This window comes from Salvia splendens, chromosome 18 (assembly GCF_004379255.2).
Source record: "Salvia splendens isolate huo1 chromosome 18, SspV2, whole genome shotgun sequence".
Taxonomy (NCBI): domain Eukaryota; kingdom Viridiplantae; phylum Streptophyta; class Magnoliopsida; order Lamiales; family Lamiaceae; genus Salvia; species Salvia splendens.
In genome coordinates, this window is record NC_056049.1 from 14,189,329 (window position 1) to 14,214,221 (window position 24,893).

At 50.9% G+C, this 24,893-nt stretch overlaps 1 protein-coding gene and 1 non-coding gene across 2 annotated transcripts; both read right to left on the minus strand.

Moving 5' to 3' along the window:
* Positions 1 to 3,953: 3,953 nt before the first annotated feature.
* On the minus strand, positions 3,954 to 4,056 carry LOC121778012. The gene has a single exon (XR_006045586.1). It is a non-coding gene; the product is annotated as a U6 spliceosomal RNA (small nuclear RNA).
* A 7,794-nt stretch (positions 4,057 to 11,850) lies between these two features.
* On the minus strand, positions 11,851 to 12,246 carry LOC121776767. The gene has a single exon (XM_042173936.1). The coding sequence runs from the start codon at positions 12,244 to 12,246 to the stop codon at positions 11,851 to 11,853; it is 396 nt and encodes a 131-aa protein (XP_042029870.1).
* Between the last annotated feature and the right edge of the window lie 12,647 nt (positions 12,247 to 24,893).

Genomic DNA, 24,893 nt, shown 5'->3' on the forward strand with positions numbered 1-24,893 from the left:
GACATTGAAAGGCCTAAATTGTACGGACTGGTGGCGGCTCCTATTCCATTCTGCCCAAATGAACCATAAAATGAGATACGGCATGGCTCTGCTTAGGTGTTTCTTGCCTGGTTGCCGAGCTCTTCTTGTCCAGACCACGAGTCGTTCCGGTATGGTGTCATTGATCCGAAGGGGTGGTGAGGAGCCCTCAAACCATGCGTCAAATTCCCTCCATATCCCGTGAGCCCCGTCCCCTTGAATGAAGAGATGTTGGAGGGATTCAATCCCTGGTCTATGTGGGCAGCATTGGCATTTGGACGCCAATTCCATTCATCTCCATTGCAGCTTTGTATCCACCGGAATGCGGTTGGAGAGAAGTCGCCATAAAAAGATGGCAATAGAGAACGTGAGGCCCGCTCTCCAAATATCGTCGAGGCCTTGCACAATTGGCCTTTGGCTTCGAAGGGTCTCCCAAGTAGTAGCGAGAGAGAACTCTCCATTGGATGATAACCTCCATATTGGTATATCCGGCCCATCCGAAATGACGGGTGTGTCGATGATCTTCTGGACGATGTGCTGTGCTAGGCCGGCTTGCGCTTGGAGATTCCGCAGCTTAGGCTCATCCCAGGCACCATCTTTAATATAGTCCGCCACATGAGCAAGAGGCCCTCCTCTATCATCAAAGCTAAGTTCTCTCAGGGGAGCCTCTCCTAGCCATAAGTCATCCCAAAATAGTATCTTTCCTTCTCCCACCACCCATCGAATGTGCGGTTGGGCCTGAGGCCGAGCCTTCAGCATCCTCTTCCACGTAGGGCTACCCCTCCCCAAGGGTCTAGCTGTAAGTGGGGAGACCTTATGGCAGTATTTAGCCATCAAGTACGTAGGCCAAAGGGAATTTTGTTCCCTGAACCGCCACCATAACTTGATGTTAAAGGCTCTTAAGACTTCCTTGATCTTCCGGATATCCAAGCCCCCTTCGGCCGTTGGTAGGCAGACCTGATCCCAGCTAATCCAGTGCGTCCTCTTCTTCTCATTAGTTGACCCCCAAAAGAAACGAGCCATTTGCTGATCCAATTGCTTGAGGGCACCACCCGTAGGCTCGATAGCTTGGAAAATATGTAGTGGGATCGCTTCAAGTGTGCTTTTAATCAGAGTAAGTCTCCCCCCAAAGGAGAGGTGTCGATGGGCCCACCCAGAGATCCTAGCCGAGATTTTCTCACGGAGGAACAAGAACATGCTCGTACGCTTCACACCCCGGTAAATAGGGACTCCAAGGTAAAGGAAGGGAAACGTACCTCGGACGAAGGCTCCTTCTCTTTGTATTGTGTTTTTTTTTTTATAAAGCACCCCGAGGGTGGAGGGTTAAGGCGGACCCACACCTGTGCATTACCAACAGCAATTGCAGCCAAAACAAACAACCATTGAGCCGCCCAAAAGTGACGGCTCACCACGACCAATTAGAGTACAACGAGGGCCTCCCAATAAACTAGGGTGGTCATCTAAATACTCTTAGCATCCCTATTACAATTATAATGATGCAGCCATCGCATCGTCAAAAACTTAAGTCCGTCACCTAGTTGAGGCCCGCGATAGGGGTGCCCCCACATGGGACAACCCCTCCCGGATCGAGGTCCTCGATGAAGCCCTCCATTTCCCGGCTTAGGAACCCACATGATACACTCATTGAGCCAATGCCCGGCTCATTTGCACCCGAGTCGTCGGCCCCAAAAGTAACCGTTGCTACGTTCTCCTTAAGGTGCAACTTATCATTGTGGAGAGCTCTGATGTACCCATCACCCTCGTGGACCTTTCCTTTCTTCTTCCTAGACACCACTTGGAAACCATCGTCATCTACCTGGGCTTGCACCCTCGGTGTTGCTTTCAAGCTAGGAGCCGCTTCCGCACCGCTCTTCTCTTTGTGTGTCCCCGGCTCGGTCTCCCCCTTTGGCATAGACCCTTGGCCCGGATCCGGGTTGTGGGTGCCATGCACGTTAGTTTTCAGCCTCCATTCCCGGCGGATGGGATTTGACGCAGAGTGGGGTCGGCGGGGTTGTGGTGGTCGGGTGGGATCCGTGGTGGCCTGCTCCTTTCTCCTCCCTAGGATAAGGCATGTTTCCTTGACGTGCCCAACATGCTTACATTCCTCACAAAATAGGGGAATCCGATCCCATACCACCTTGTACCTAGTGTCTTTGCCTAGGATGTTGAGGATGATCTCCACCGGTGGAGGCGTCGAGATATCAATCTCAATACACATCCGAGCAAAGGTGAGTCGGGTTTGGTTGAAGGTCGCATGGTCCACTTGGATTGGCTTCCCCAACAACTTGCCAATCGCAATGAGGGCTACTTGGTCATAGAGATGGATCGGGAGTCCCACCACCTTACACCAAACGGCGGCAATAGGTGTCTCAAAAAATGTGTCGAACTCCGGAGTCCATTTGAACACCCGCATTGGGTGATGCTCGACAAACCAAACCGGCGCTCCATTGGGACCATTGAGCATCCGGCCGTAATCTCGTACATCACGGAATTGGATTAGGATGTGCTTGGCGTTAACGAACTTCCATTTGAATCCATCGACGAAGTTGATGTTGGAAAGGGATTTTTGGATTTGTTGTGGTGTTGGAAGGGTGTGGGAGAACTTTCCGATAATGGCGTGCCCTACCTTGTCCACCAAGCACTTTGTTTCCTCGTTTGAGAATGTAAGCGAAGGGATCCCTTCACACCATCCGAATGTCCCCATCTCCGTGTCGTGATCAGCATCAAGGTTCACCGCGTCAGATTTCGGTGGTCCTCCACTATCCAGCCCGGCACCCGTGTTCGCGGGCTTTTCATCTAGATCTGGCTCAACAGGTTGGGTCTCGGCTTGAGCGGCCTTGTCCGTGATGAATTCCAGCGAGTGACCCAATGTCGGCGGACTCCCAACGGGGGAGGCCACGTCGATGCCTACCTCAGACGCCGAGTGCTTGGGTAGGATTTCCGGCTGGTCCCTGTCCTGGTCCAGCAGCTCGTCCGGCGGGTCCGACGGGTTATCCGGCGCCGACGGCATCCCGTTGAGCCCGGCCTCACCCCCTCCATTGTTATCCTCGGCCTTGAAATTTGTACCATCACCAGATTTGAATTGCAAGATGCTTTGACCCATAAGGGAGTCACATGTCTCACTAGCTAGTACATGCCTATCCTTTTCCGAAAATGGTGCAGCAAGAGTGGGTGGGTCAAAAAGCATGTTGGCACCATTCCTTTCCGAGGATGTGTCCTCGTCCAATACAGCTGCACTTGCAGCCGCCTCCACGCGCGTTGACCGGAGTACCCCTTGTGCAACGGCCTCATTCACCTCCGGTAATGCACCATCCAGCCGAGTTCCGGTCACGACTTCCGGCTGGTGCCTGGCCGAGCCGTCCTTTTTTCCCATGGAGAAACGGAGCTCCCCCGCGAGTAATGGGAGAACTCCCGGCACCACCTCAAACGCTCCGGTGCTGGCTTCAAAAGGGGCAGGTCGTGCCTTTCTCTTCCACCGGCCCTTCTCTCTCTCCCCGGGCAGGGAGCTCCAACCGTCTTTTCCGGCAATGGCGCTACCTCCACCATTAGTTCCGGCAATAAGCTCATCGAACTCAAAGACAATCTTCTTCCTCACCCTTCCGGTCTCCGTCAATGGCACACAAGCGCTGCGTTTTGTATTACCACCGTTTTTAATGGGGTGGGGAGTGGCTGACTTTTTCATATTCCGTTTCGCATTAGTTGGTCGGAAAACCCATTTCGGCGAGGGAGAGGGACTCGTGTCCTTGACCTCCTTCCCCGGTGAGTCCCTTCCGGGCTGGACCATGACCGACGTTAGGCCGGCCGCATATCCACCTCACCCAAAGGTGAGGGAGACCGTCGGCGTTGGACGTGAGATGGTTGGGGCAAGACTTTCTAGAGAGATGTGGGAGCTTCTCTCACTAGTTCGTTTAGGGTTAGATCTACAAGGCTCATGAAAAAATTTGGACCATTTCTCGATTTATGCGTGTCATCCATGCGCAGGGGCCATGCTAATCTTCTCTGTATCGTTCCAATTTTATCGGATGTCCCCGAAGGGACGTATTGTGTTTGTCCACCCTTCATGAGCATCGGCAATGTAGAAGTTGCTTTTGCCAAGGTTGATTTGTTGGCCTGACACCTCGGCGTAATGATCAAGGCATGCGCGTAGCCTCCGGAGGGGGTTCGCCGCCGCTTGCGTGAAGATGATGATGTCGTCTGCGTAGGCGAGGTGGCAGATCTCAATACTTCCCCGGGTTGCTTTGAACGTCATTTCTTTGTTGCCGAGGATGAGTTTATCAAATAGTCTCGAGAGATAATCCGCGGCAAGGACGAAAAGGGCGGGTGAGATGGGGTCCCCTTGCCTTAGACCACAGGTAGATTTGAAAAAACCCGCCGGCACCCCATTGACAAGGATTGAAAACCAACAAGACCCAATGCACCTTTTGATGAGATCCACCCACGGCTCGGGGAAACCCATGTGCTTAAAGACTTTTAGGAGGAACGGCCATTGAACCCGATCATAGGCCTTGGCCATATCGATCTTGATTGCAACATTAGGGGCCGGCGTGCTTCGTTGTAGCTCATGGAAGATCTCCTGTGCAAGGAGTACATTATCATTGAGAAGTCTCCCTTTGACAAAACCACTTTGATTGGGAGCTACCACGCGCGGGAGTAAAGGGGCAAGTCGCTTGGAGAGGATCTTAGTAATCACCTTATTTATCACATTACACAACCTAATGGGCCTGTAGTCTCCCCAGGTCTCTGGTAAAGGCTTCTTAGGGATGAGTACAATGCTTGTGGCCGTGAAACTTCGGGGAAGAAAAGCCCCACCGAAAAAATTGTCTAACCGCTTCCACCACATCCGATCCCACAATGCACCAGCAAGCTTGGAAGAAGAGAGCCGAGTATCCATCCGGGCCAGGTGCACTATTGGCCGAGATGTCGAAAACCGCTCTTTTCACTTCATCTGCATCTGGAGGTTCGGGGAGGGTCGCCAAAGACTCCGAGGGAGGAAGTCGGTGTAGGAGGCTAAGGTCCGGGTCCGTGGGTTCCGGGTTGCTTGGGGCAAGAAGGTTTTGATAAAACTCAACCGCCGACGCTTGGATGGCCGAGTCCTCCGTGAGTTCACACCCATTAACGTTGATCTTGTGTATACGTAACCGAACCCTCTTCTGCTTCACCCAGCTTTGATAGAATCTTGTGTTTTTATCCCCATCTTCCAGCCAACGTAGTGCCGCCTTCTGACGCCAGAAGTCTTCCTCCATCTTAAGAAGGAGGATGCACTCCGCAATTTGTTTGTTGACCTCCGTTCTATTCCGGGGCGAGGGGTCATCTTCGAACTCCGCTTGGGCCATCGCAATGCTTTCTTCACAGGATTTGAGGTTGGCGTGTATATTCCCAAATACCTCTCTATTCCATCGTTTAAAAGTTCTCTTGACCCTTGCTAGCTTGAGCTTCAAGTTGAGGAGACCCGTCGCCTCCGTGGGGGCCCCTCAATCTTCCCTCACCAAATCGCTAAATCCTTCATGTCGCACCCATATGTTTTGGAACCGAAAAGCTAAACCTCCCACGGGGGTATTAGGCATCTTGCATCGGACAAGGAGATGGCCATGATCCGATGCAATACGAGGAAGGTTCGTGATTCGTATTGCATCGAACAATTGAGACGCCACCTCACTAATCAACACCCTGTCTAACCTTTCCAGAAGTCCATTCTTAGCCCATGTAAAGTCTGATCCATCATACCCTGGATCCAAAAGACCACAATCTTCAATAGCCTCAGCAAAGTCCACCATTTAGGCCAGACGGTTTGTGTCACTCCCCGTTCTGTCTCTCGTGGAGAGGATTGTGTTGAAATCCCCTCTGATAAACCACGGCATTCCTTCCGAGATTTGGGTCAGCTCCCTCATTTTTTCCCACAGTGCAAGCCTCTCGCCTCTCGAGCATTTAGCGTACACGGCCGAGATCAAAATGGGTGTTGGGATCCGGGGGCAAGTGAACTGCCCATGCAAAAGCTGCTCCGAGTCATCCATCACCTCAAAATCCATCCCTTCCTCCACAAAAATCCATATTTTCCCATTGGCATTGGACCCCTTATATTGCATCCCCAACACTTTTGAAAACTTGTCCGGGTTAGGGTCGACAAGTGGCTCCATTATTGCAAGAAAACAAATATTATGAGATTTAATTATTCTTTTTAGGACGTTTTGGGTAGACGCATTTGCGATCCCCCTAACGTTCCAAAATAGAAAATTCAAAGACATCATTAACTAGAAGGGTTCGTACCCGGTGGGATTGACGCCCCCCCTTGGAATTCAATGATTTGGAGATTGCTCCCTCCATGGGATGTCTCGGCCTCCAGAAGAGCTGGATTGGCTTCATCTTCGTCTTCCTTGTGCGAGAGAGACTCCTGCCAATTTTCATCATCTTCCATATCATTCTCCATGAAGTTCTCGCGGGCTATGAGGGAGAAATATCGGTTAGTGCTCATGTGACTCGATGGTCCCGACCCCTCTGCCCCCGTGCGCACACTAGCCTTCGGGCTCATCCGGGTGTTGCTTTCCTTCCCCTTGTGTTTTCCTTGTTGTTTCCATTCCATGTTATTCTTGGCTTGCCTCGATTCATCAACGTTCTTCTTCGCGCCTATTCCTTCAAGATGTGGTTGCTTTGGTGATGCCATGTTAAGATTGTTGGGATTGTAGGCCTCGGCATCTCGGTTATGTGGCTGTCGCAAAGGATTTATGTTGTAGTTCCTCTTGGGAGGCCGCTCCGATGGCCATGCCGCATAGCACACCTCACTCTTGTGTCCCACATGTTTGCATTCCCGGCAATAAGACGGGATTTTATCCCACTTCACTTGCTGTACCGTTTCACGACCACAAATATCCAATATGATCTCCTCGGCTGGCGGCTTAGTGATGTCAATTTCGATACAAAGTCTTGCAAAGGAAATTCGTGACTTATTGGCCGTGGCTCAATCCACTTGGATTGGCGTTCCTAGCAGCTTACCAATGGCAAATAGTGCCGCATGATCGAATAGGTGGATTGGTAACCCGACCAGGTTGCACCATATTGCCGCAATAGGGGACTCACAGTATGCATCAAATTCAGGTGACCATTTGAATACTCTCATCGGATGCCGATCAACATACCATACCGGGGTGCCTTTGGGGCCACTAAGGAGCCGGGCATAGTCCGCAATATCCTCGAATTGCACAAGTATATGCTTAGCATTAATATATTTCCAAGTAAAGCCACGGCGAAATTTAATATTCTCAAGTGCTTTTTGAATTTAATGGGAAGCCGGGATGGAGTGAGAAAACTTACCAACAATAGCGTGTCCGAGGTTTGTGGCAAGCTTTTGAATTTCTGCCCCAGAGAAGTAAATTGCCGGCACTCCATTGGAAGTAGTTGCGTAGCCAATCTTTTGAATGCTCTCCGGGTCGAGACTTGTGGTCCGTCTATTGAAGAAGGTCCTCGGACCATGTCCGCCATGGACTTTTGGGCTTTGCCATTCCTCTCTTCCGGGACGCGGTGTCCCCTCGGGTTGTTGTGTTCGGCATTGTTTTCCTCGGTTTGGGCGTTCTCACCACCTTTCAATCCATGTTGTGCCAAGGCATCGCCCATAGGCGTGTCAATGGATGTTGTTGTGTCCGGCATCACATCGGGATTCTTGGTATTGGCCGAGACTCTAGTCATGGGCTCGGGGTCTTGGCTAAGACGGTTGGCCGACGTCGTCAATGTAGGCAACGTGTAGGCTACGCACGCATCTTTATGTTTCGGCCAATTCTCGAACGTAGCTCAGATCTTCCGAGTTCGTCCACGTTCAAGATGTGGGAAGTCTTCGCTAGGTGGCCCAATCTCTTTCCAAACGGTATTTGTGAGACTTTTGGTGCATGTCTCAATAGTGTTGGGGCATCCCGTCGAGTTGCGGCCGACCTCCGGCAGGTTTCCGGCCAGTAGTGGTTGCGCCGACGCAGTATCGAGTGTCTCCGACGAGTCCAAGGCTACTAGGTGTAGGATCTCTTTTACTTTTGGCTGCATTGGAGGGGATCCTAAAGGAACATCATGTGACTTACTAGGCGAGTATGGGACAAAGGCACTTTCATGAGTTAGTTTGGTCCCTATACCCATTTCAAGTAATTTGACTTTCCCATCTTCCAAGGCATCTTGTGTGTCTCTTCCATCCCCAACGGTCTCCAAAATGTCGCCGGAAACTTGGCCGGCCGTGGACTTTTCTCCGGCTACCCGGTTGTCACCATAGGACCCATCATGTGGTGCTTCCCCCTCGAGTTGGAGCAAGCTTTCGGTCTCAACACCGGGGTTGTGGCCCTCCTCGTCGGAGGTGGGGTTGGACGGGAAAATGGCCATTCTACACCGGGGTGGATCGGTGTCGGAGCTGGTGTCATTGTCGAAGAGGAGTTTCTTGTAAAGTTGCTTGTCCTCCGGGAGTGGAGAGGGAACAAACCGTTTTCGGCCATCCCCTTTGGTGGAGGGAGCCGGGGTGCTTTTCCTTGCTTTGCACCGGGATTTGGCGAGCTTGAGTTTCATAGCTTTGGTTAGGGCAGTGGGTGTCTCGTCCTCACACGACCGGAAGGTCATTTGCTGATCGGAGAGGTCCCGCGGAGCCTCGGCCCCTGGTTCGGGAACCGGTGGGGGGTCCGGCATCCAAGGCGGGGCCTAGTTCTTTGGTTCTGCCGAGAGTTGGTGTAGTGTCGTCGTGGGTGAAGGATAGTAGTTGCTCGTGGGATGACCGACGGCGGGAGTCAAGGTGTGTGACGATGTTGGGGGCGGGAGGGTGGGGTGTGACCAGACGGAGGGGTAGGGGGAAGACGGGTGGAGGGAATGGGCGGCGGGGGGAGATCACTTGAGACAAGGGAAGAATTCTAGAGAGAAGGGAGAGCGTCTCTCTCTAAACTTGGATGATGATGAGCAGGCCCCCAGCTTGGCCCTTTGATGAGATTAAGTGCTTGCTCGGCGTCCGATTCAAGCCTAATTGGCTTCCCGAGCTCCGAGGCCAGCTTCAAACCGTGGTGCATGGCGAGCAGCTCGGCTTCGAGTAGTGATTGTGCTTCGAAGGGGAGCGCATAGGTGAAGAATAACTTACCCGAGTGATCTCGAATGAGACCTCCTCCCCCGGCTTTTCCTGTTGTTTCAATAAAGGAACCGTCCGTGTTGAGTTTTATCCAGGGCTGATCCGGTGGTTCCCACTTAACCATCATAGCAAGACGCGGTGGCCTTTGAGGTTCGGCATGGCTTGGTATACTAACTCCGAGCTTCACCCCTCTCCAATGCTTCGGCTTGAGCCTGCCATTGGACATGCTGTTTCGGATGAATGTGAGGACCTGCCAAATCACATTGCTCGGTTTGAATTGAACATCGTGGTGGCGGCTTCTATATCTCTCTGCCTAGAGGAACCAAAAGAGAAGGTAAGGCATGGCTCGGCTTAGGTGCTTCCTTCCCGGCTGCTGCGATCTTCTCGCCCACACTCCAATTCTTGTTGGAATCGTGTCATTCGCCCCGAGAGTGGGGGTCGAGCCTTCGAACCACCCGTCGAATTCCCTCCATACTCTAATCGCACCTGCGCCTTGTATGAAGTGGTGTTGGAGGGACTCGGTACTTGGCCTATGTGGGCAGCATTGACATTTGGATGCAAGTTCAATCTTGCACCATTGTAACTTTGCGTCAACAGGGATGAGGTTAGATATGAGCCTCCAATTGAAGATAGCAATGGAGGTTGTGAGGCCAGCCGTCCAAATCTCCTCAAGACCTTGGATGATGGGCCGAGGCGACCGGATCATCTCCCACGTCGAGGCTAGCGAGAAATCACCTCGCCGTGATAGCGTCCATCGCGGGATGTCCGGCTCCCCGGGTAGGATCGGGGTTTTGCATATTTGATCAATAATCTGTTGGGGGAGTCCAGCCTGGTCATGAAGTACTTGGATTTTGGGGACGTCCCATGCACCATCCGTGATGAATTCCGAGACGGTTGTTGTAGGGCTACCACTCTCGTCGAAACAGAGCCCCCTAAGTGGGACATTGCCGAGCCATATATCATCCCAAAAGTATATCTTACCATGCCCAACAATCCATCGGATGTGCGGGTGAGCATGGGCCCAAGCTTTGGCCAGCCTCTTCCACGTCGGACTATTCCTTCCCGTGATCCTTGACGAAAGTGGCGAGGATATGGCGCAATATTCTTTCTGTTGTCGAGCCCCAAAAGAAGCGAGCCAGTTGCTGGTTAAGAAGCTTAAGGGTACCGGCTGTGGGCTCAATGGCTTGAAAGATGTGGATAGGAGCCGCCTCAAGAGTGCTCTTAATGAGAGTTTGCCTCCCTCCAAAAGATAGATGGCGATGCGCCCATCCGGAGATCCTTCTAGCAATCTTCTCTCGAATGAACATGAACATTTCCGTTCGCTTGACTCCACGGTATATGGGGACCCCCAAATATAGGAAGGGGAACAACCCACGAGCAAAACCTCCATCGCTTTGGATTGCATGCGCCCATTGCTCGTGTGCTTCGGCAATATAGAAATTACTTTTAGCGAGGTTGATTTGCTGCCCCGAGACTCCCTCATACCTGTCAAGGCACGCTCTAAGCCGACACAATGGTTTGCAGCTGCTTGAGTGAAAATAATGATATCATCGGCGTATGCTAAATGGCTGATTTCCATGCACCTCCTGGACGCTTTGAAGGTCATCTTTTTCTTGCCAAGAATAAGCTTGTCGAGGGCCCTGGAAAGGTAATCTGCGGCGATCACAAACAGTGCGGGGGAGATGGGATCTCCCTGTCTGAGCCCCCGAGTAGATTTGAAGAAGCCAGCTGGGGCGCCATTAATAAGGACCGAGAACCAACAAAAACCAATGCATCTTTCAATGAGGTCAATCCAAGCAGCCAGAAAGCCCATGCGCCGAAGTACCTCGATCAGAAAACTCCATTGCACCCTATCATAGGCCTTGGCCATGTCGATCTTGATGGCCACATTCGGTGCTGGGGAACGCCTTGCTAATTCATGAAACATCTCTTGGGCGAGGAGGACGTTCTCGTGTAGGAGCCGACCCTTCACGAATACACTCTGGTTAGGGGAAATAACCTGAGGCAAAAAAAGACATTGCATAAGCTTATGGGCCGAAAGTCGGCCCATGTCTCGGGCGTGGCCTTCTTCGGGATAAGGACAATGTTTGTGGCCGTGACACTTCGAGGAAGGTATGCCCCAAGAAAAACTTGTTTGATGGCTTCCACCACATCCGTTCCAATGATCCCCCAATATGTTTGATAGAAGACGGCCGAGAAGCTGTCCAGACCTGGTGCACTATCCCCGGAGATGTCAAAAACCTCTTTCTTCACCTCCTCAGGGTTCAGTGGGTAGTGTAACTCCTCTAGCTCTGTTGAGGGGGGGAGTTGGTGAATTAGGTCAAGGTCCGAATCCTCAAGCACCGGGGTGTCCGGGGCAAGAAGGCTCCGAAAGAACTCAACCGCCGAGTGCCGAATCTACGTTTCTTCCGCAATCTCCCTGCCATCCACATTGATAGAGTGAATTCGGAGTCTAACTCTTTTCTGTTTCACCCAGCTTTGGTAGAATCTTGTATTCTTATCTCCATCTGCAAGCCACCTTAGTGCCGCCTTTTGCCTCCAGAAGTCCTCCTCCATCCGGAGTAGGAGAATGTACTCGGTCATGTTCCACGGCATTTGGTCAGCCTCAAAATTGGCTTGAGCTTGCGTGATCCCTTCCTCCATTGCTTGGAGATTGGCGTGAATGTTGCCAAAAACCTCCTTGTTCCAAGCCTTAATGGCCTTTTTGCTCCTAGCTTAGTTTGGAGATTTAAGAGCCCACTCGCCCCGGTCGGTTGAGCCTAAATATCTTGAACAAGCTGCAAAAAGCCGTCGTGCCAGACCCACATATTTTGGAACCGGAAGGCACTACCCCTCGAGGGCGGCCTCGGCATCGTACACCTCGCAAGTATCGGACCATGATCTGAGGATACCCTTGGGAGATTAGTCACCCTCGTTACCTCAAACGCATTTGTCCATGCCTCATTGACAAGCAACCTGTCCAACCTTTCAAACAGGCCATTTTTAGCCCAAGTGAATTCTGCACCATCAAACCCAGGGTCCAGAAGCCTACAGTCTTCAATGGCTTCGGCAAAATCAATCATCTCTGCTTGCCGATTGGTTTCACTACCAACCCTGTCTTCGTGTGCAAGGATCGTATTAAAATTCCCTCCAATCAGCCACGGTGTTCCTTCCATCCGGGTTGATATCTCCTCAATTTATCCCACAGGGGATGTCGCTCCAATCTATTGCATTTAGCATATACCACCGAGATGGAAATATAGTTCGCCATGCGTTGCGAAGTTAGCCTTCCATGTAGGACTTGGTCCAAATCCTCCTCAATGATGAAGTTGGCTCCCTCCTCGGCAAATACCCATATCTTGCCGGACATATTTGATCCTTTAAATTTTAATCCCAGCGCCTTAGAGTACCGATCCGGGTCGGGATTAGTAAGTGGCTCCATTATAGCAAGAAACATGACATTATAACACTTATTAGTCTTTTTAGGACGTTTTGGGTCGGCGCATTAGCGACTCTCCTAGCGTTCCAAAACATGAGGTTGTAAGATATGATTAACAAGGAAGGGGCGTACCCGGAAGGATTGAAGGCCCTCCTTGGAATATGACGATCTGATGGTCATCCTCCCTCGTGTGCGTGCCGGCATCAATTTGTAACGGGGTGTCCTTGGGTTGTGCACCAACGGTTTGGATATCCAGTTCCACCGCATCCATCTCGCCACAACCTTCGACATCCAATTCCCCATTGGCCATGAGCGAGTAATACTTGTTTGTGCTCATAACATTGCCCATCCACTCGTCTCCACTCCTTCCATGGTTTGATGTGGGATATCGCCATCTCCATCTCGATCCCCCTCGTGACCCTCCTCGGGAGGTCGAAGCCAACTGACGAGTTGTGTCTTCATGTTCCCACGGCACATCCATTGATACCTCATCTTTCGATCTGGATCGGCTCTGCCCCATTGAAAATTTAGTGGCGGCTTCCTCACCTCGAACCGAACTAGTGCTAAGTTGGCCTTTTCCAAGCCCGTCATCTTCGTGAAGGTCCCCCACAATGTCTGGGCCCTCCCAAACCTGTTCCTCCCTTTTTTCCCCATTCGGCCTATCTTTCGGGGGTGTTCCCTTTCCTTTGTTTTTTCCTTGCCGTCTCCACTCATTGTTGTTGTTTGGCTTGGCCTCAAAATTTACTTGCTTTTAGGTTGGGCCGTTTCCGTCTTGAGTTGCTTTTTGAGGGGTTACATTGTTGTAATTTCTCTTCGGTGGCCTTTCAGTCTTCCCCACAGCATAGCAAACATTAATCGAGTGTCCGACATGCTTACACTCCCGACAATAGGCTGGAATATTGTCCCACCGCACTTGTTGAACCGTTTCTCTTCCACGAATATCGAGTATAATTTCTTCGGGGGGTGGTTTCGTGATGTCAATCTCGACGAAAATGCGCGCAAAGGAAAGCCTTGTTTTGTTCGCGGTGTCTCGGTCCACTTGAATTGGCGTCCCTAGGAGCTTGCGGATGGCGAAGAGGGCTGAGTGATCAAATAAATGGATCGGGAGGCCAACTAAGTTACACCATATCGCTGCAATCGGGGACTCACAATAAGCATCGAACTCCGGAGATCATTTGAAAACCCTCATTGGATGCCGATCAATGAGCCACACCGGCTTGCCCTACGGGCCACTAAGGAGCCTAGCATAATCCGTCAATTCCTCGCATTGAATGAGAATGTGTTTTTTTTTTCCAAAAGCACCACGAGGGTGGAGGGTTAAGGCGGACCCACACCTGTGCATTAAAAAAGGGGCAATTGAAACAACAACCATAAACACCGAGCCGTCCAAAAGTGACGACTCGTCACGACCAATTCGAGTACAACGAGGGCCTCTCTAACAACTAGAGTGGTCATCTATATACTCTTAGGGCACCTATTACAATTACTATGATGCAGCCTGTGCATCAACAAAATCCTGGGTCGATCTCCTAACTAAGTCCCGCGATAGAGCACTTTGTCCAATCTCTTTGCAAAAGGCTTAAGAGAGAGAAGCTCTCCCTTCTCTCTAGATTTCGTCCACTCTCCCTCCCTCCCTTTTGAGGGAGGTGAAATGTACTATTCAGCCACGACTATGGTGAAGGCCGGCAGAGAACCGGCGGTTTTTTTTTTTTTTTTTTTTTTTTTTTTTTTTTTTTTTTTTTTTTTTTTAAACACCTCTACGGTGGAGGGTTCGTGGGTCCCTCATCCCTATATTTCCAAAAGTGATAATTACAAGGCGTGGCCACACCCAAAAGTGGTGTGCCGTAACAAATTCAAGAGTAGTATGCGGTCCGATCCCACAAAGTTCGGACCTCATCATACTCCTTTCCAAAATACAATTAACCAAAAAGCTAGTCACTAGTGTCTCCCATCGTCTCATGATCAACTTTGATGCCCGTCCCCGTCTAGGTTTCGGATGTGCGACACTCCCATCTCGTCCAATCTAACCAAGTCCAACAGTTCTCTCGGTGCTGAGTTGTAGTGCATTCGTAGGCCACTGTCTTGGACTAGCCCCATCTTCGCAAGGAAGTCCGCCGCTTTGTTCCCCTCCCTGTGTATGAAGGTGGCTCGGAAATTGAGATGGCGTTTGAGAATGGTTAGTTGCGCCACCGCTTGCCGAGCTAGTGCCGGGCCCCATCCTGTCCCATTGACCAATTTGATTGCTTGCTCTGCATCTGACTCAATCCAGATTGGTAGGCCGAATTCCTTGGCTATATTTAGCCCGTGAATCATGGCCAACAGCTCCGCTTCTAAAGCCGAGTGGGCTTCAAGGGGTGTGCTGACGGCGGCGAGCATCTTACCCGAGTGGTCTCGAATAATCCCTCCAGCCCCTGTTCTGCCGTTCGCTTCATTGTAGGAGCCATCCGTGTTGAGCTTTATCCACGGCTGATCCGGGGGGTTCCATTTGATTGCCATGGCTAGGGGTAGCGCCCTGATTGCCGCCGCTTGTTGGGGAATATTGATTCCAAGTTTAACTCCCTTCCAATGTTTCGGCTTCAAGCTTCCATTAGACATAGCATTTCGAATGAACATGTGGACCTGCCATACCACGTTTTGTGGTTTAAACTGTGTGCCTTGGTGGCGGCTCCTGTTTCTCTCCGACCAGATAAACCAAAGGATGAGGTATGGAGTGGCTCGGCTAAGATGTTTCTTGTTCGGCTGTTGGCACCTTCGCGCCCACACTTCGATTCTCGTAGGGATTGTGTCATTGATATGGATGCGGGGGAACGGCCCTGTGAACCAGCCGTCGAACTCACTCCATACTCTGCGAGCTCCATATCCCTGGATGAAGAGGTGTTGGAGTGACTCAGTGTTCGGTCTGTGGGGGCAGCATTGGCACTTAGAGGCTAGCTCAATCTCCCGCCACTGAAGTTTCGTGTCAACCGGCACCCGATTGGAGAGAAGCCTCCAGATAAAGATGGCTATTGAGTTGGTGAGGCCTACCTTCCAAACATCCCCCAAACCATGGATGATCGGGTTTCGTCCTCGAAGTGTGTCCCATGTCGAAGCCACCGTGAATTCCCCATGCTTAGAGAGGTTCCACCTCAGGATATCCTGTTCGTCATGGAGGATCGGTGTATTAATGATGCCATCGATAACATGCTGAGGAAGGCCGGCCTGATTGTGAAGGAGTTGAAGCTTGGGCACATCCCAACCACCATTTGTAATGAACTCCGAGACCCGGGTGGTTGGTCTTCCCCTATCATCAAGACTAAGTTCCCTCAGAGGGCTATCGCCAAGCCAAATGTCATCCCAGAAATAGATGTCCCCTTGTCCCACTAGCCATCTTATGTGCGGTTGCGCGAGGGGCCATGCTCTTGAGAGCCTTCTCCACGTAGGGCTACTCCTGCTCGGCAATCTCAAGGTGAGCGGTGTGGAGTTGGAGCAATATTTTGCCATCATGTATCTTGCCCAAAGGGAGTTTTGCTCCCGAAAGCGCCACCAAAGTTTGATATTGAAGGCGCGGAGGACCTCCATAGTTTTTCGGATCCCAAGGCCTCCTTCATCAGTGGGCCGGCACATTTGTTCCCATCCAATCCAATGGGTCCGCTTCTTTTCATTCGTAGACCCCCAAAAGAATCGGGCCATTTGTTGATCAAGTTGCTTGAGGGTACCGGCCGTGGGCTCGACGGCTTGAAAGATGTGCAAGGGGATCGCTTCAAGAGTGCTCTTAATCAACGTAAGCCTTCCTCCAAAGGATAGGTGACGGTGTGCCCATCCTGAGATCCTTCTTGCAATCTTTTCCCGTAGAAATAGGAACATGTCCGTGCGTTTGGCACCACGATAGATAGGGACTCCGAGATAGAGAAAAGGAAAGGCCCCTCTAGAGAAGCCTCCTTCCGCCTGGATCGAGTTTGCCCAATGCTCATGGACCTCGGCAATATAGAAATTACTCTTGGCGAGGCTGACTTGTTGGCCGGAGACTCTTTCATATTTTTCGAGACAGGCTCTTAGCCGGCGCATAGGATTTGCCGCCGCTTGAGTGAAGATGATAATGTCGTCCGCATAGGCTAGATGGCTGATCTCCATGCATCTCCGGGAGGCTTTGAACGTCATGTCCTTTTGGCCGAGGATGAGCTTATCTAATGCTCGGGACAGGTAGTCCGCAGCGATTACGAACAGAGCGGGGGAGATCGGGTCTCCTTGCCGAAGTCCTCGAGTTGATCTAAAGAAGCCCGAGGGTGCCCCGTTAACAAGGACCGAGAACCAGCAATACCCAATACACCTCTCCATAAGTGAAATCCATGAATCCGGGAAACCCATACGGCGTAAAACTTTGAAGAGGAATGGCCATTGGACCCTATCATAGGCTTTAGCCATGTCAATCTTTACTGCCACATTAGGCGCTGGGGAGCATCTAGCAAGCTCATGGAACATCTCTTGAGCCAGAAGTGCGTTGTCGTTAAGGAGCCGACCTTTGACAAATCCACTTTGGTTTGGGGAGATGACCTGTGGGAGGAAAGGAGAGAGTCGAGAGGTGAGTACCTTGGTAATGATCTTGTTTAGAACATTGCAGAGACTAATGGGTCGGTAGTCGGTCCATGACTCCGGCGATGCCTTCTTTGGGATAAGGACTATGCTTGTGGCCGTGATGCTCCTTGGCAGGAAGGCCCCTCTGAAGAACTGGCGGTTGAGGCTGCTACGGTTTCATCTCACACGATCCAATCACCCCGCTCGCCGGAACGGAGTCTCCCTTTCATCCCACGGCCAAAGACGAAGAGGGCCGAGACTCCTTTCCCTGAGAGAGGCCGACGTGAGCTGAAACGCACAGGCCTTGAGACTATTTCGGGGGTTAGTCGAATCAAGAAAAAAATGATCTTCGAAATGGCCGAGGAGCTACTCGCCGGGAAAAATGATGAGGAGACGGCGTCGCCGCAAGGAGAGCAGCCTTCCGATGGGTATACGATGAGAACGTTTGCTCAAATGGCGAGGCCGGGCCCCTTCGAAGCAGCTACGGGTCACTTACTCCTTCTCGACCATGAACGGTATTTTGCTGTCGGAATCTCGGACGATGACCTAGTGGACCCACCAGTCAAATCCGGTTTTCAGGAGGTAGTTGAGCCGATGAAGGAGTCGACAGCAAAGATGGAAGAAAAGAAGAAGAAGATTGCAATGGAAATGCTCAACTCCGAGGAGGTGGCCAGAATTTCGCCGGCGCCGGCGAGCCGGAGTGAGCTGGACCACCACCCAACCGGTGCAAGTACAATACATCACATGGGTCCTAGGCTAGATGATGGGGTGGCATGTGATGTGTTGGAATCATGTGACTTGCAAAAAGAGGTAGAGACAAAGACCACTTTGTATGGGGAAGAAGGTGTTGCTCCAAATGGGGAAAATGACAATTTGTACTCACAAGCAATACCATGTGCTACTTACCTCCACCTTGAGGCTGATGCACGCATGGAAGACCGTGCCCCCGTGGCACAACCGCCGGAGCCGTCACCGGAAAAGCTGGCACCGCCGGAATCTTCACCGGAAACGCCGGAAACGAATCATTCCAACCGCTGGGGGACCGGGGCCGTGAGGGTTCATCGGCCCCAAATCGAAAGTCCGAGCCAATCCCCTTGGACGACGGCAAGACCAAGCCTTTGGGTACAGCCGGCTCTTTTGAAGGTACTCCATCGCTCTCCTTTTCCGATTTTGAAACGGATTTACTCTCGGAGAAGCTAGGGCTAGCTATTGTCGGGAAGTTCTCCCATTCACTCCCGTCCACAACCCAAATTCAAAAAAGTCTTAGTGGCATGGGGCTAGTTGGAGCATTCACATGGAAATAGTTGAATGCTAAGCATATTTTACTTCAATTTCAAGAGGTGCCCGATTATGCTAAGGTGCTAAATGGCCCTAATGGGAGTCCGAATTGGTATGTTGATTGCCATCCGATGAGGGTGTTCAAGTGGGCGTCGGATTTTGACACGTTCTTTGAGTCGCCAATTGTTGCCGTGTGGTGTAACATATTAGGTATACCGGCTCATCTCTATGAGGAATCGGCCTTCTTGGCAATCGGTAAGCTCCTTGGCAAGCCACTACAAGCCAATCATGCCACAATTCATCAAAGCCGACTCTCCTTCGCAAGGATTTGCGTAGAGATTGACATCTCTACTCCCCCAACGGAAGAGATCATCCTTAATATCCGAGGCAAAGACTCGAGGTACAAAGTGGCATGGGACCGTATTCCATTGTTTTGTGATAATTGTAAACATGTTGGGCATGAGAAAGAGGATTGCCATGCAGCGGGAAGGAAGTCTCGGGGTAGAGACAAGGGTCGCCGAGCATCATACAAGGAGAACCTTTCAAGCCATGCCACCAAGATCATCCACCGTGAGTGGCGCCCAAAGGCGAATGGCACTCCATCGTCCATTGGACAGTTGGAGAAGTCCAAAGATTGTAACAACCACGTGGAGTACATCGAGGGTACATGGGGTGCGGGATCGTCGAAGTCAAGAATGGCTAGTAGGAGTCACCCAAATGTGGATGAGGATGGCTTCCAATTGGTGTCGAGGAGGAGGAAAGGAAAAGTGCATGAGGGCGATATGCACACCAAGGCTCCACACGTGGATGATTGGCATTTGAAGGAGAATGTTGCTACGGTGACATTTGGGAGTGTCCCATCGGGTGCGAATGATGCGAGCTTTAGCTCCATGAGTGTCGCATGTGGGCGCCCCAACCGGGAGATAGAGGGCCACATCGAGGACCTTGATCCAAGAGGGCATGTACCTAGCGGAGGTATCCCTATTGCGGGCCTTAGCTAGGTGATGGATAGAAGTGTTGGGGATACAAAGGTTGTATCAAATGGTAATTGGATTTTGAGAGTATATAGATGACCACCTCTAGTTGTTAGGGAGGCCCTCGTTGTACTCTAATTTGTCATGCCTTGGCGAGTCATCACTTTTGGGCGACTCGGTGTATGTTTGTTTGTAACCAATGGTGTTGGTAATGCACAGGTGTGGGTCCGCCTCAACCCTCCGCCCTTTGGGGTGTGTTTGAATTAAAAAAAAAAAAAAAACTCCCGCGATAGGAATACCTCCACAAGGGACACATCTGATATGGATTGGGATAGGACGAAGGACCCGTTGGATATATTGATCCAAGAACCCCACGTATAAGGTTTGGCAGCGGACTCCCTTGATTGATAATCTGGTTTGATCCACTTCCAGAGCTTGGAAAACCTCGACCCGTTGGCTATATGATCAGCCAAGAACCTCGGTATGGTTGAACGCCACAAGAACTTGCTCAAAGTATCTTGATAAGTTCCAAACAAGTGAAAAACTCTACAAAGAGAATTCAACTCACAAGACAAAGGCTATTTTCGTATTTGATCAATGGTGTCCTCAAATGACATGCTTACAAGCCTATTTATAGGCTAGAATGGACTCTTGAAAGTCTCATATCATTAGTACAACTTAAGACCTTTAGAATGACTCATAATAAGTGAAAAGTAACTCCTAAACTATTGGTGTGACTTTAGGACATCTAAAGTCATTTATTTAACTCAAAAAGTAACTTAAAAATGACTCTTCATTTTGGTTGCTCCAACTTGGACGAAAATGCATCATGTATCTTCAATTTGGGCCTCCAAAATGTGATATATAGTGTCTCAAAACTTCATGCATTGGGCTGCCCACTAACTTGAATAATATTCATCATTTGGCCCAATGTAGATTGGTCTTGGAATTGGGCTTTTATTTCATCAACTAAAAGCATCATGGACTCCTTTATCTTCTTAGCTCTAGCTCTTGTAATTGGTCCACTTTGAATGAACAATGGATCCATCTTCTTGTCCTTGTAGATCAGCTTGGGTGTAGCTCCATCAACATCCTCCTGGGTCAAGGTCCTCAATGAATCCTTCCATCTCCCGCTCGGGGGCCCACATTCTACACTCATTGAGCCAGTGCCCGGCTCGTTAACGCCTGGTTTATCACTCTCAAATGCCACCATAGCAACATTCTCCTTCAAATGCCATGAATCAATGTGTTGCGCTTTGAGGAGCACGTCGCCCTCATGAACCTTGCCTTTCCTCTTTCTCGACACCAATTGGAATCCATCATCATCCACACTTGGTTGACACCTGATAGCCACTCTTGTCTTTGACGATTCTTCAACCGTTGATCCCTCCATGTTCCTCATTTGGTTGGTTCCTTCTTTGGCCTTCATCCATTACATGATGAAGTCCCTGCCCATGTGTCCACCTTTTGGCGCCACTCTTGGCGGGTGATCTTGGAGACATGGCTCGAGTAAAATGCCTTGGTCGGTACTCGGCGATCTCTACCACCACCCAGGTCCTTCCTTCCCGAAGCATGGTAATCTTCTCTCACGTGCCGAACATGTTTACAATTTGCACAAAACAAGGGGATACGGTCCCATGCCACTTTGTACCTTGAGTCCTTACCTCGGATATTGAGGATGATTTCTTCCGGCGGGGGGATCGAGATGTCAATCTCTACACATATCCTAGCAAAGGAGAGACGGCTTTGATGGATTGTGGCATGATCGGCTTGTAGAGGCTTGCCTAAGAGGTTACCGATTGCCATGATAGCCAATTCCTCAAAGAGATGCGCCAGTATGCCCACAATGTTGCACCAAACGGCGACAATCAGTGACTCGAAGAACGTATCGAAGTCCGGCGCCCACTTGAATACCCCCATCGGGTGACCCGTTTCTATGTCGGAAAAGGAGAGGGATGGTGTACCTTCAAAACAGCCGGCTATCCCCAAGGCTTTGATCTTGGTTGCGTCCAAAGAGATTGGCTCGGCTTTGTGGAAACTTTGCGTGGCTGGTGCTTCTTTCTCGGAACCCCACCCCTACACGAGAGAGGGATTCTTTCGCCGTCTTCCAAGCTCCCACCGGTGGCGCCACCAGCTTTTCCGGCGAGGATTCCGGCGAGGAAGCACCGGGGGGCCGACCCCCTTGACATTCACCATTGACTAGAGGGAGGGGGAGAGGGTGTGTATCACATGGGGTTGAATTTGAATTCAAAATGTCATTTACCAAGAATGGGCCAACATTTCCTTCCCCATGCAAAGTAGCTTTTGGCCTTTCCTTTTTTTGTGAATCACATGCAGCCATATCCAAGCATGCCACCCCATCTCCCTTAGGATTCACGTCAGGATTTGTACCATCTTTGACCAAATGGTTGGCCAACTCCATCCCCATGTGTGATTCACCATTATTCCGGCCAGCCGGCGCCGGAGAAGTTCCGGCCACCTCACAATCGGGTCCAGCCATGTCGCACGTTGGGGCATTCCCTTGTTTCGCCATTTGAGCTAGAGAGCTCAATATCTCCTCAACGAGGGAGTGCTCGGTTTCCGGCGACCCCTTCTCCTCACCATGAAGCTCGGCGAGAAGATTATCCGCCATGTCAAATACCATCTTCTTCTTAGCCCTACTCACCCCCGAACCTGATTCAAGACCGGCACGTTTGAGAGCTCGATGAGCTTTCTCCGGGTAAGGCGTGCCGCCCACCGTCTTTGATTTTGGCCGTGCAATCAATGGGAAGGTCCACTCCGGCGAGTATAAGGGCTGCCTCGTTTGTGACAAGGTCGTGCCCTCCCCCTCCGGTCGCTCACTTCCGGATTTCACCATTTTTTTTTATAAAACACCCTCATGGTGGAGGGTTCGTGGGTCCCTCATCCCTATATTTCAGTCAAAAGGTTACAAAACAAGGCCACACCCAAAAGTGGTGTGCCTACACCAATCAAGAGTAGTATGCGGTCCGATTCCAAGTGTCTCGGACCTCACCCTATTCCTTACAAAAGTGATCCTCATACAACACAACCCTCAAAAAGCGGCTATTCTTCCTCCCGAACCCGAACATTAGGGATTCCCATCTCGTCCATTCTTTTTTTTTTTTTTTTTTTTTTTATCAAACACCTTCACGGTGGAGGGTTCGTGGGTCCCTCATCCCTATATTTCAAAAGTGGTTGGATACAAAACGTGGCCACACCCGAAAGTGGTGTGCCTAAACGAAAATTAGGAGTATTATGCGGTCCGGTTCCACAAGCCCGGACCACATCATACTCCCTTTCAAAAGGTAAAATACAATTCAAAAAGAAAGGCTATAACCCTTTCCACCAAAACTCGAGCCTATTCTTCCTCTTCATTATGGACCCGAATGTTCGGGATACCCATTGCATCCATCCTAATCATCGCTGTGAGGTGCCTTGGTGCCGTGAGGGCATTCATACGCCAGTAGTCATTTCTTTCTAATCCCATTTTGGCGAGGAGATCTCCTGCTCTATTCCCTTCCCGGTGGATGAAGGTGATACGGGTGTCTTGTTGGCGCTTGAGGATTGCTAGTCGTGCCATCACCCGACTAATATGGGCCGGTCCCCAGTGCGTGCCATTTAGGAGCTTAACCGCTTGTTGTGCATCCGACTCAACCCAAATAGGCCTTCTGAATTCTGCGGCGAGCGTCAACCCAAATTGGATGGCCAGAAGCTCCGCTTCGAGGGCTGAGTGGGCCTCGAGTGGGGAGGTAAAGGCTACAAGCATGTTGCCCTCGTGGTCACGAACAAGACCTCCCCCCCCGGCTTTATCCGTTGCCTCCATGTATGCTCCGTCAGTGTTGAGTTTGATCCACGGTTCATCCGGTGGGTTCCATTTGACCACCATCGCGAGGGGCCTGGTCCTTCGTGGCTCGGCCTGACTCGGGACGTTGATCTTGAGGCGGACTCCTTTCCAATGCTTCGGTTTGTAGGATCCATTGGCCATGCTATTTCTAAGGAACATTTGCACTTGCCATACCACATTGAAAGGCTTAAATTGCACCGATTGATGACGACTCCTGTTTCGCTCAGCCCAAATGAACCAAAGAATAAGGTACGGCATTGCCCGGCTAAGGTGTTTCTTACCGGGTTGTTGGACTCTCCGTGCCCAAACTTCGAGCCTCTCTGGGATGGTGTCATTGATCCGGAGAGGTGGTGAAGATCCCTCGAACCAGGAGTCAAACTCCCTCCACACACCTCGGGCGCCAGCCCCTTGGATGAAGAGATGCTGCAGTGATTCGATGCCCGGTCTATGAGGGCAGCATTGGCACTTAGATGCCATCTCCATTCTCCTCCACTGTAGCTTCGTATCCACCGGTATTCGGTTGGATAGGAGTCTCCAAATGAAGATAGCAATAGAAGACGTGAGGCCTGCTTTCCATAAGTCATCAAGGCCTTGGATGATAGGTCTTTGAGTTCGGATGGTCTCCCAAGTTGATGCTAGTGAGAACTCCCCATTGTGTGAAAGCCTCCATCTCGGCACATCCGGCCCCTCCGGGATGATTGGCGTGTCAAGGATCTTCCGGACGATGTGTTGTGTAAGGCCGGCTTGCGCTTGTAGGATCCGCAACTTGGCTTCATTCCAAGATCCATTGATAATGTAATCAGCAACATGGACAAGAGGGCCTCCCCTATCATCAAGACAAAGTTCCCTCAAAGGAACCTCTCCTAGCCATAGGTCATCCCAAAATGATATCTTACCTTCTCGCACCACCCAACGAATGTACGGTTGCGCCTGTGCCCGAGCCTTCAAAAGCCTCTTCCAAGTAGGGCTACACCTCCCCGAGGCTCTGGCTGTGAGTGGGGACGCCTTAAGGCAATATTTAGTCATCATGTACGTAGCCCAAAGGGAGTTTTGTTCCCGGAATCTCCACCATAATTTAATATTAAAGGCACGTAAGACCTCCTTGATCTTCCGAATGCCCAAGCCCCCTTCGGCCGTGGGTAGGCAAACCTGATCCCATCCTATCCAGTGCGTCCTTTTCTTCTCATTACTCGACCCCCAGAAGAAGTGAGCCACTTGTTGATCTAATTGCTTGAGGGCTCCGCCGGTTGGCTCGATCGCTTGAAAGATATGTAAGGGAATCGCCTCAAGTGTGCTTTTTATCAAGGTTAGTCTTCCCCCAAAGGAAAGGTGTCGGTGAGCCCATCCAGATATCCTAGCCGAGATTTTCTCTCGGAGAAACATGAACATATCCGTGCGCTTCACCCCCCGGTAAATAGGGACCCCAAGGTAGAGGAAGGGGAACGTACCTCGTGAAAAACCTCCTTCACTTTGAATTATGTTTGACCAGCCTTCATGCGCCTCGGAGATGTAGAAATTGCTCTTGCCGAGGTTGATTTGTTGTCCGGACACCTCGGTATAATGCTCAAGACATGCACGTAGCCTCCGGAGGGGGTTTACGGCCGCTTGCGTGAAGATGATGATGTCGTCCGCATAGGCGAGGTGGCTGATCTCCATGCTGCCTCGGGTTGCTTTGTATGTCATCTCTTTGTCTCCGAGGATAAGTTTATCGAGTGATCTCGAGAGGTAGTCCGCAGC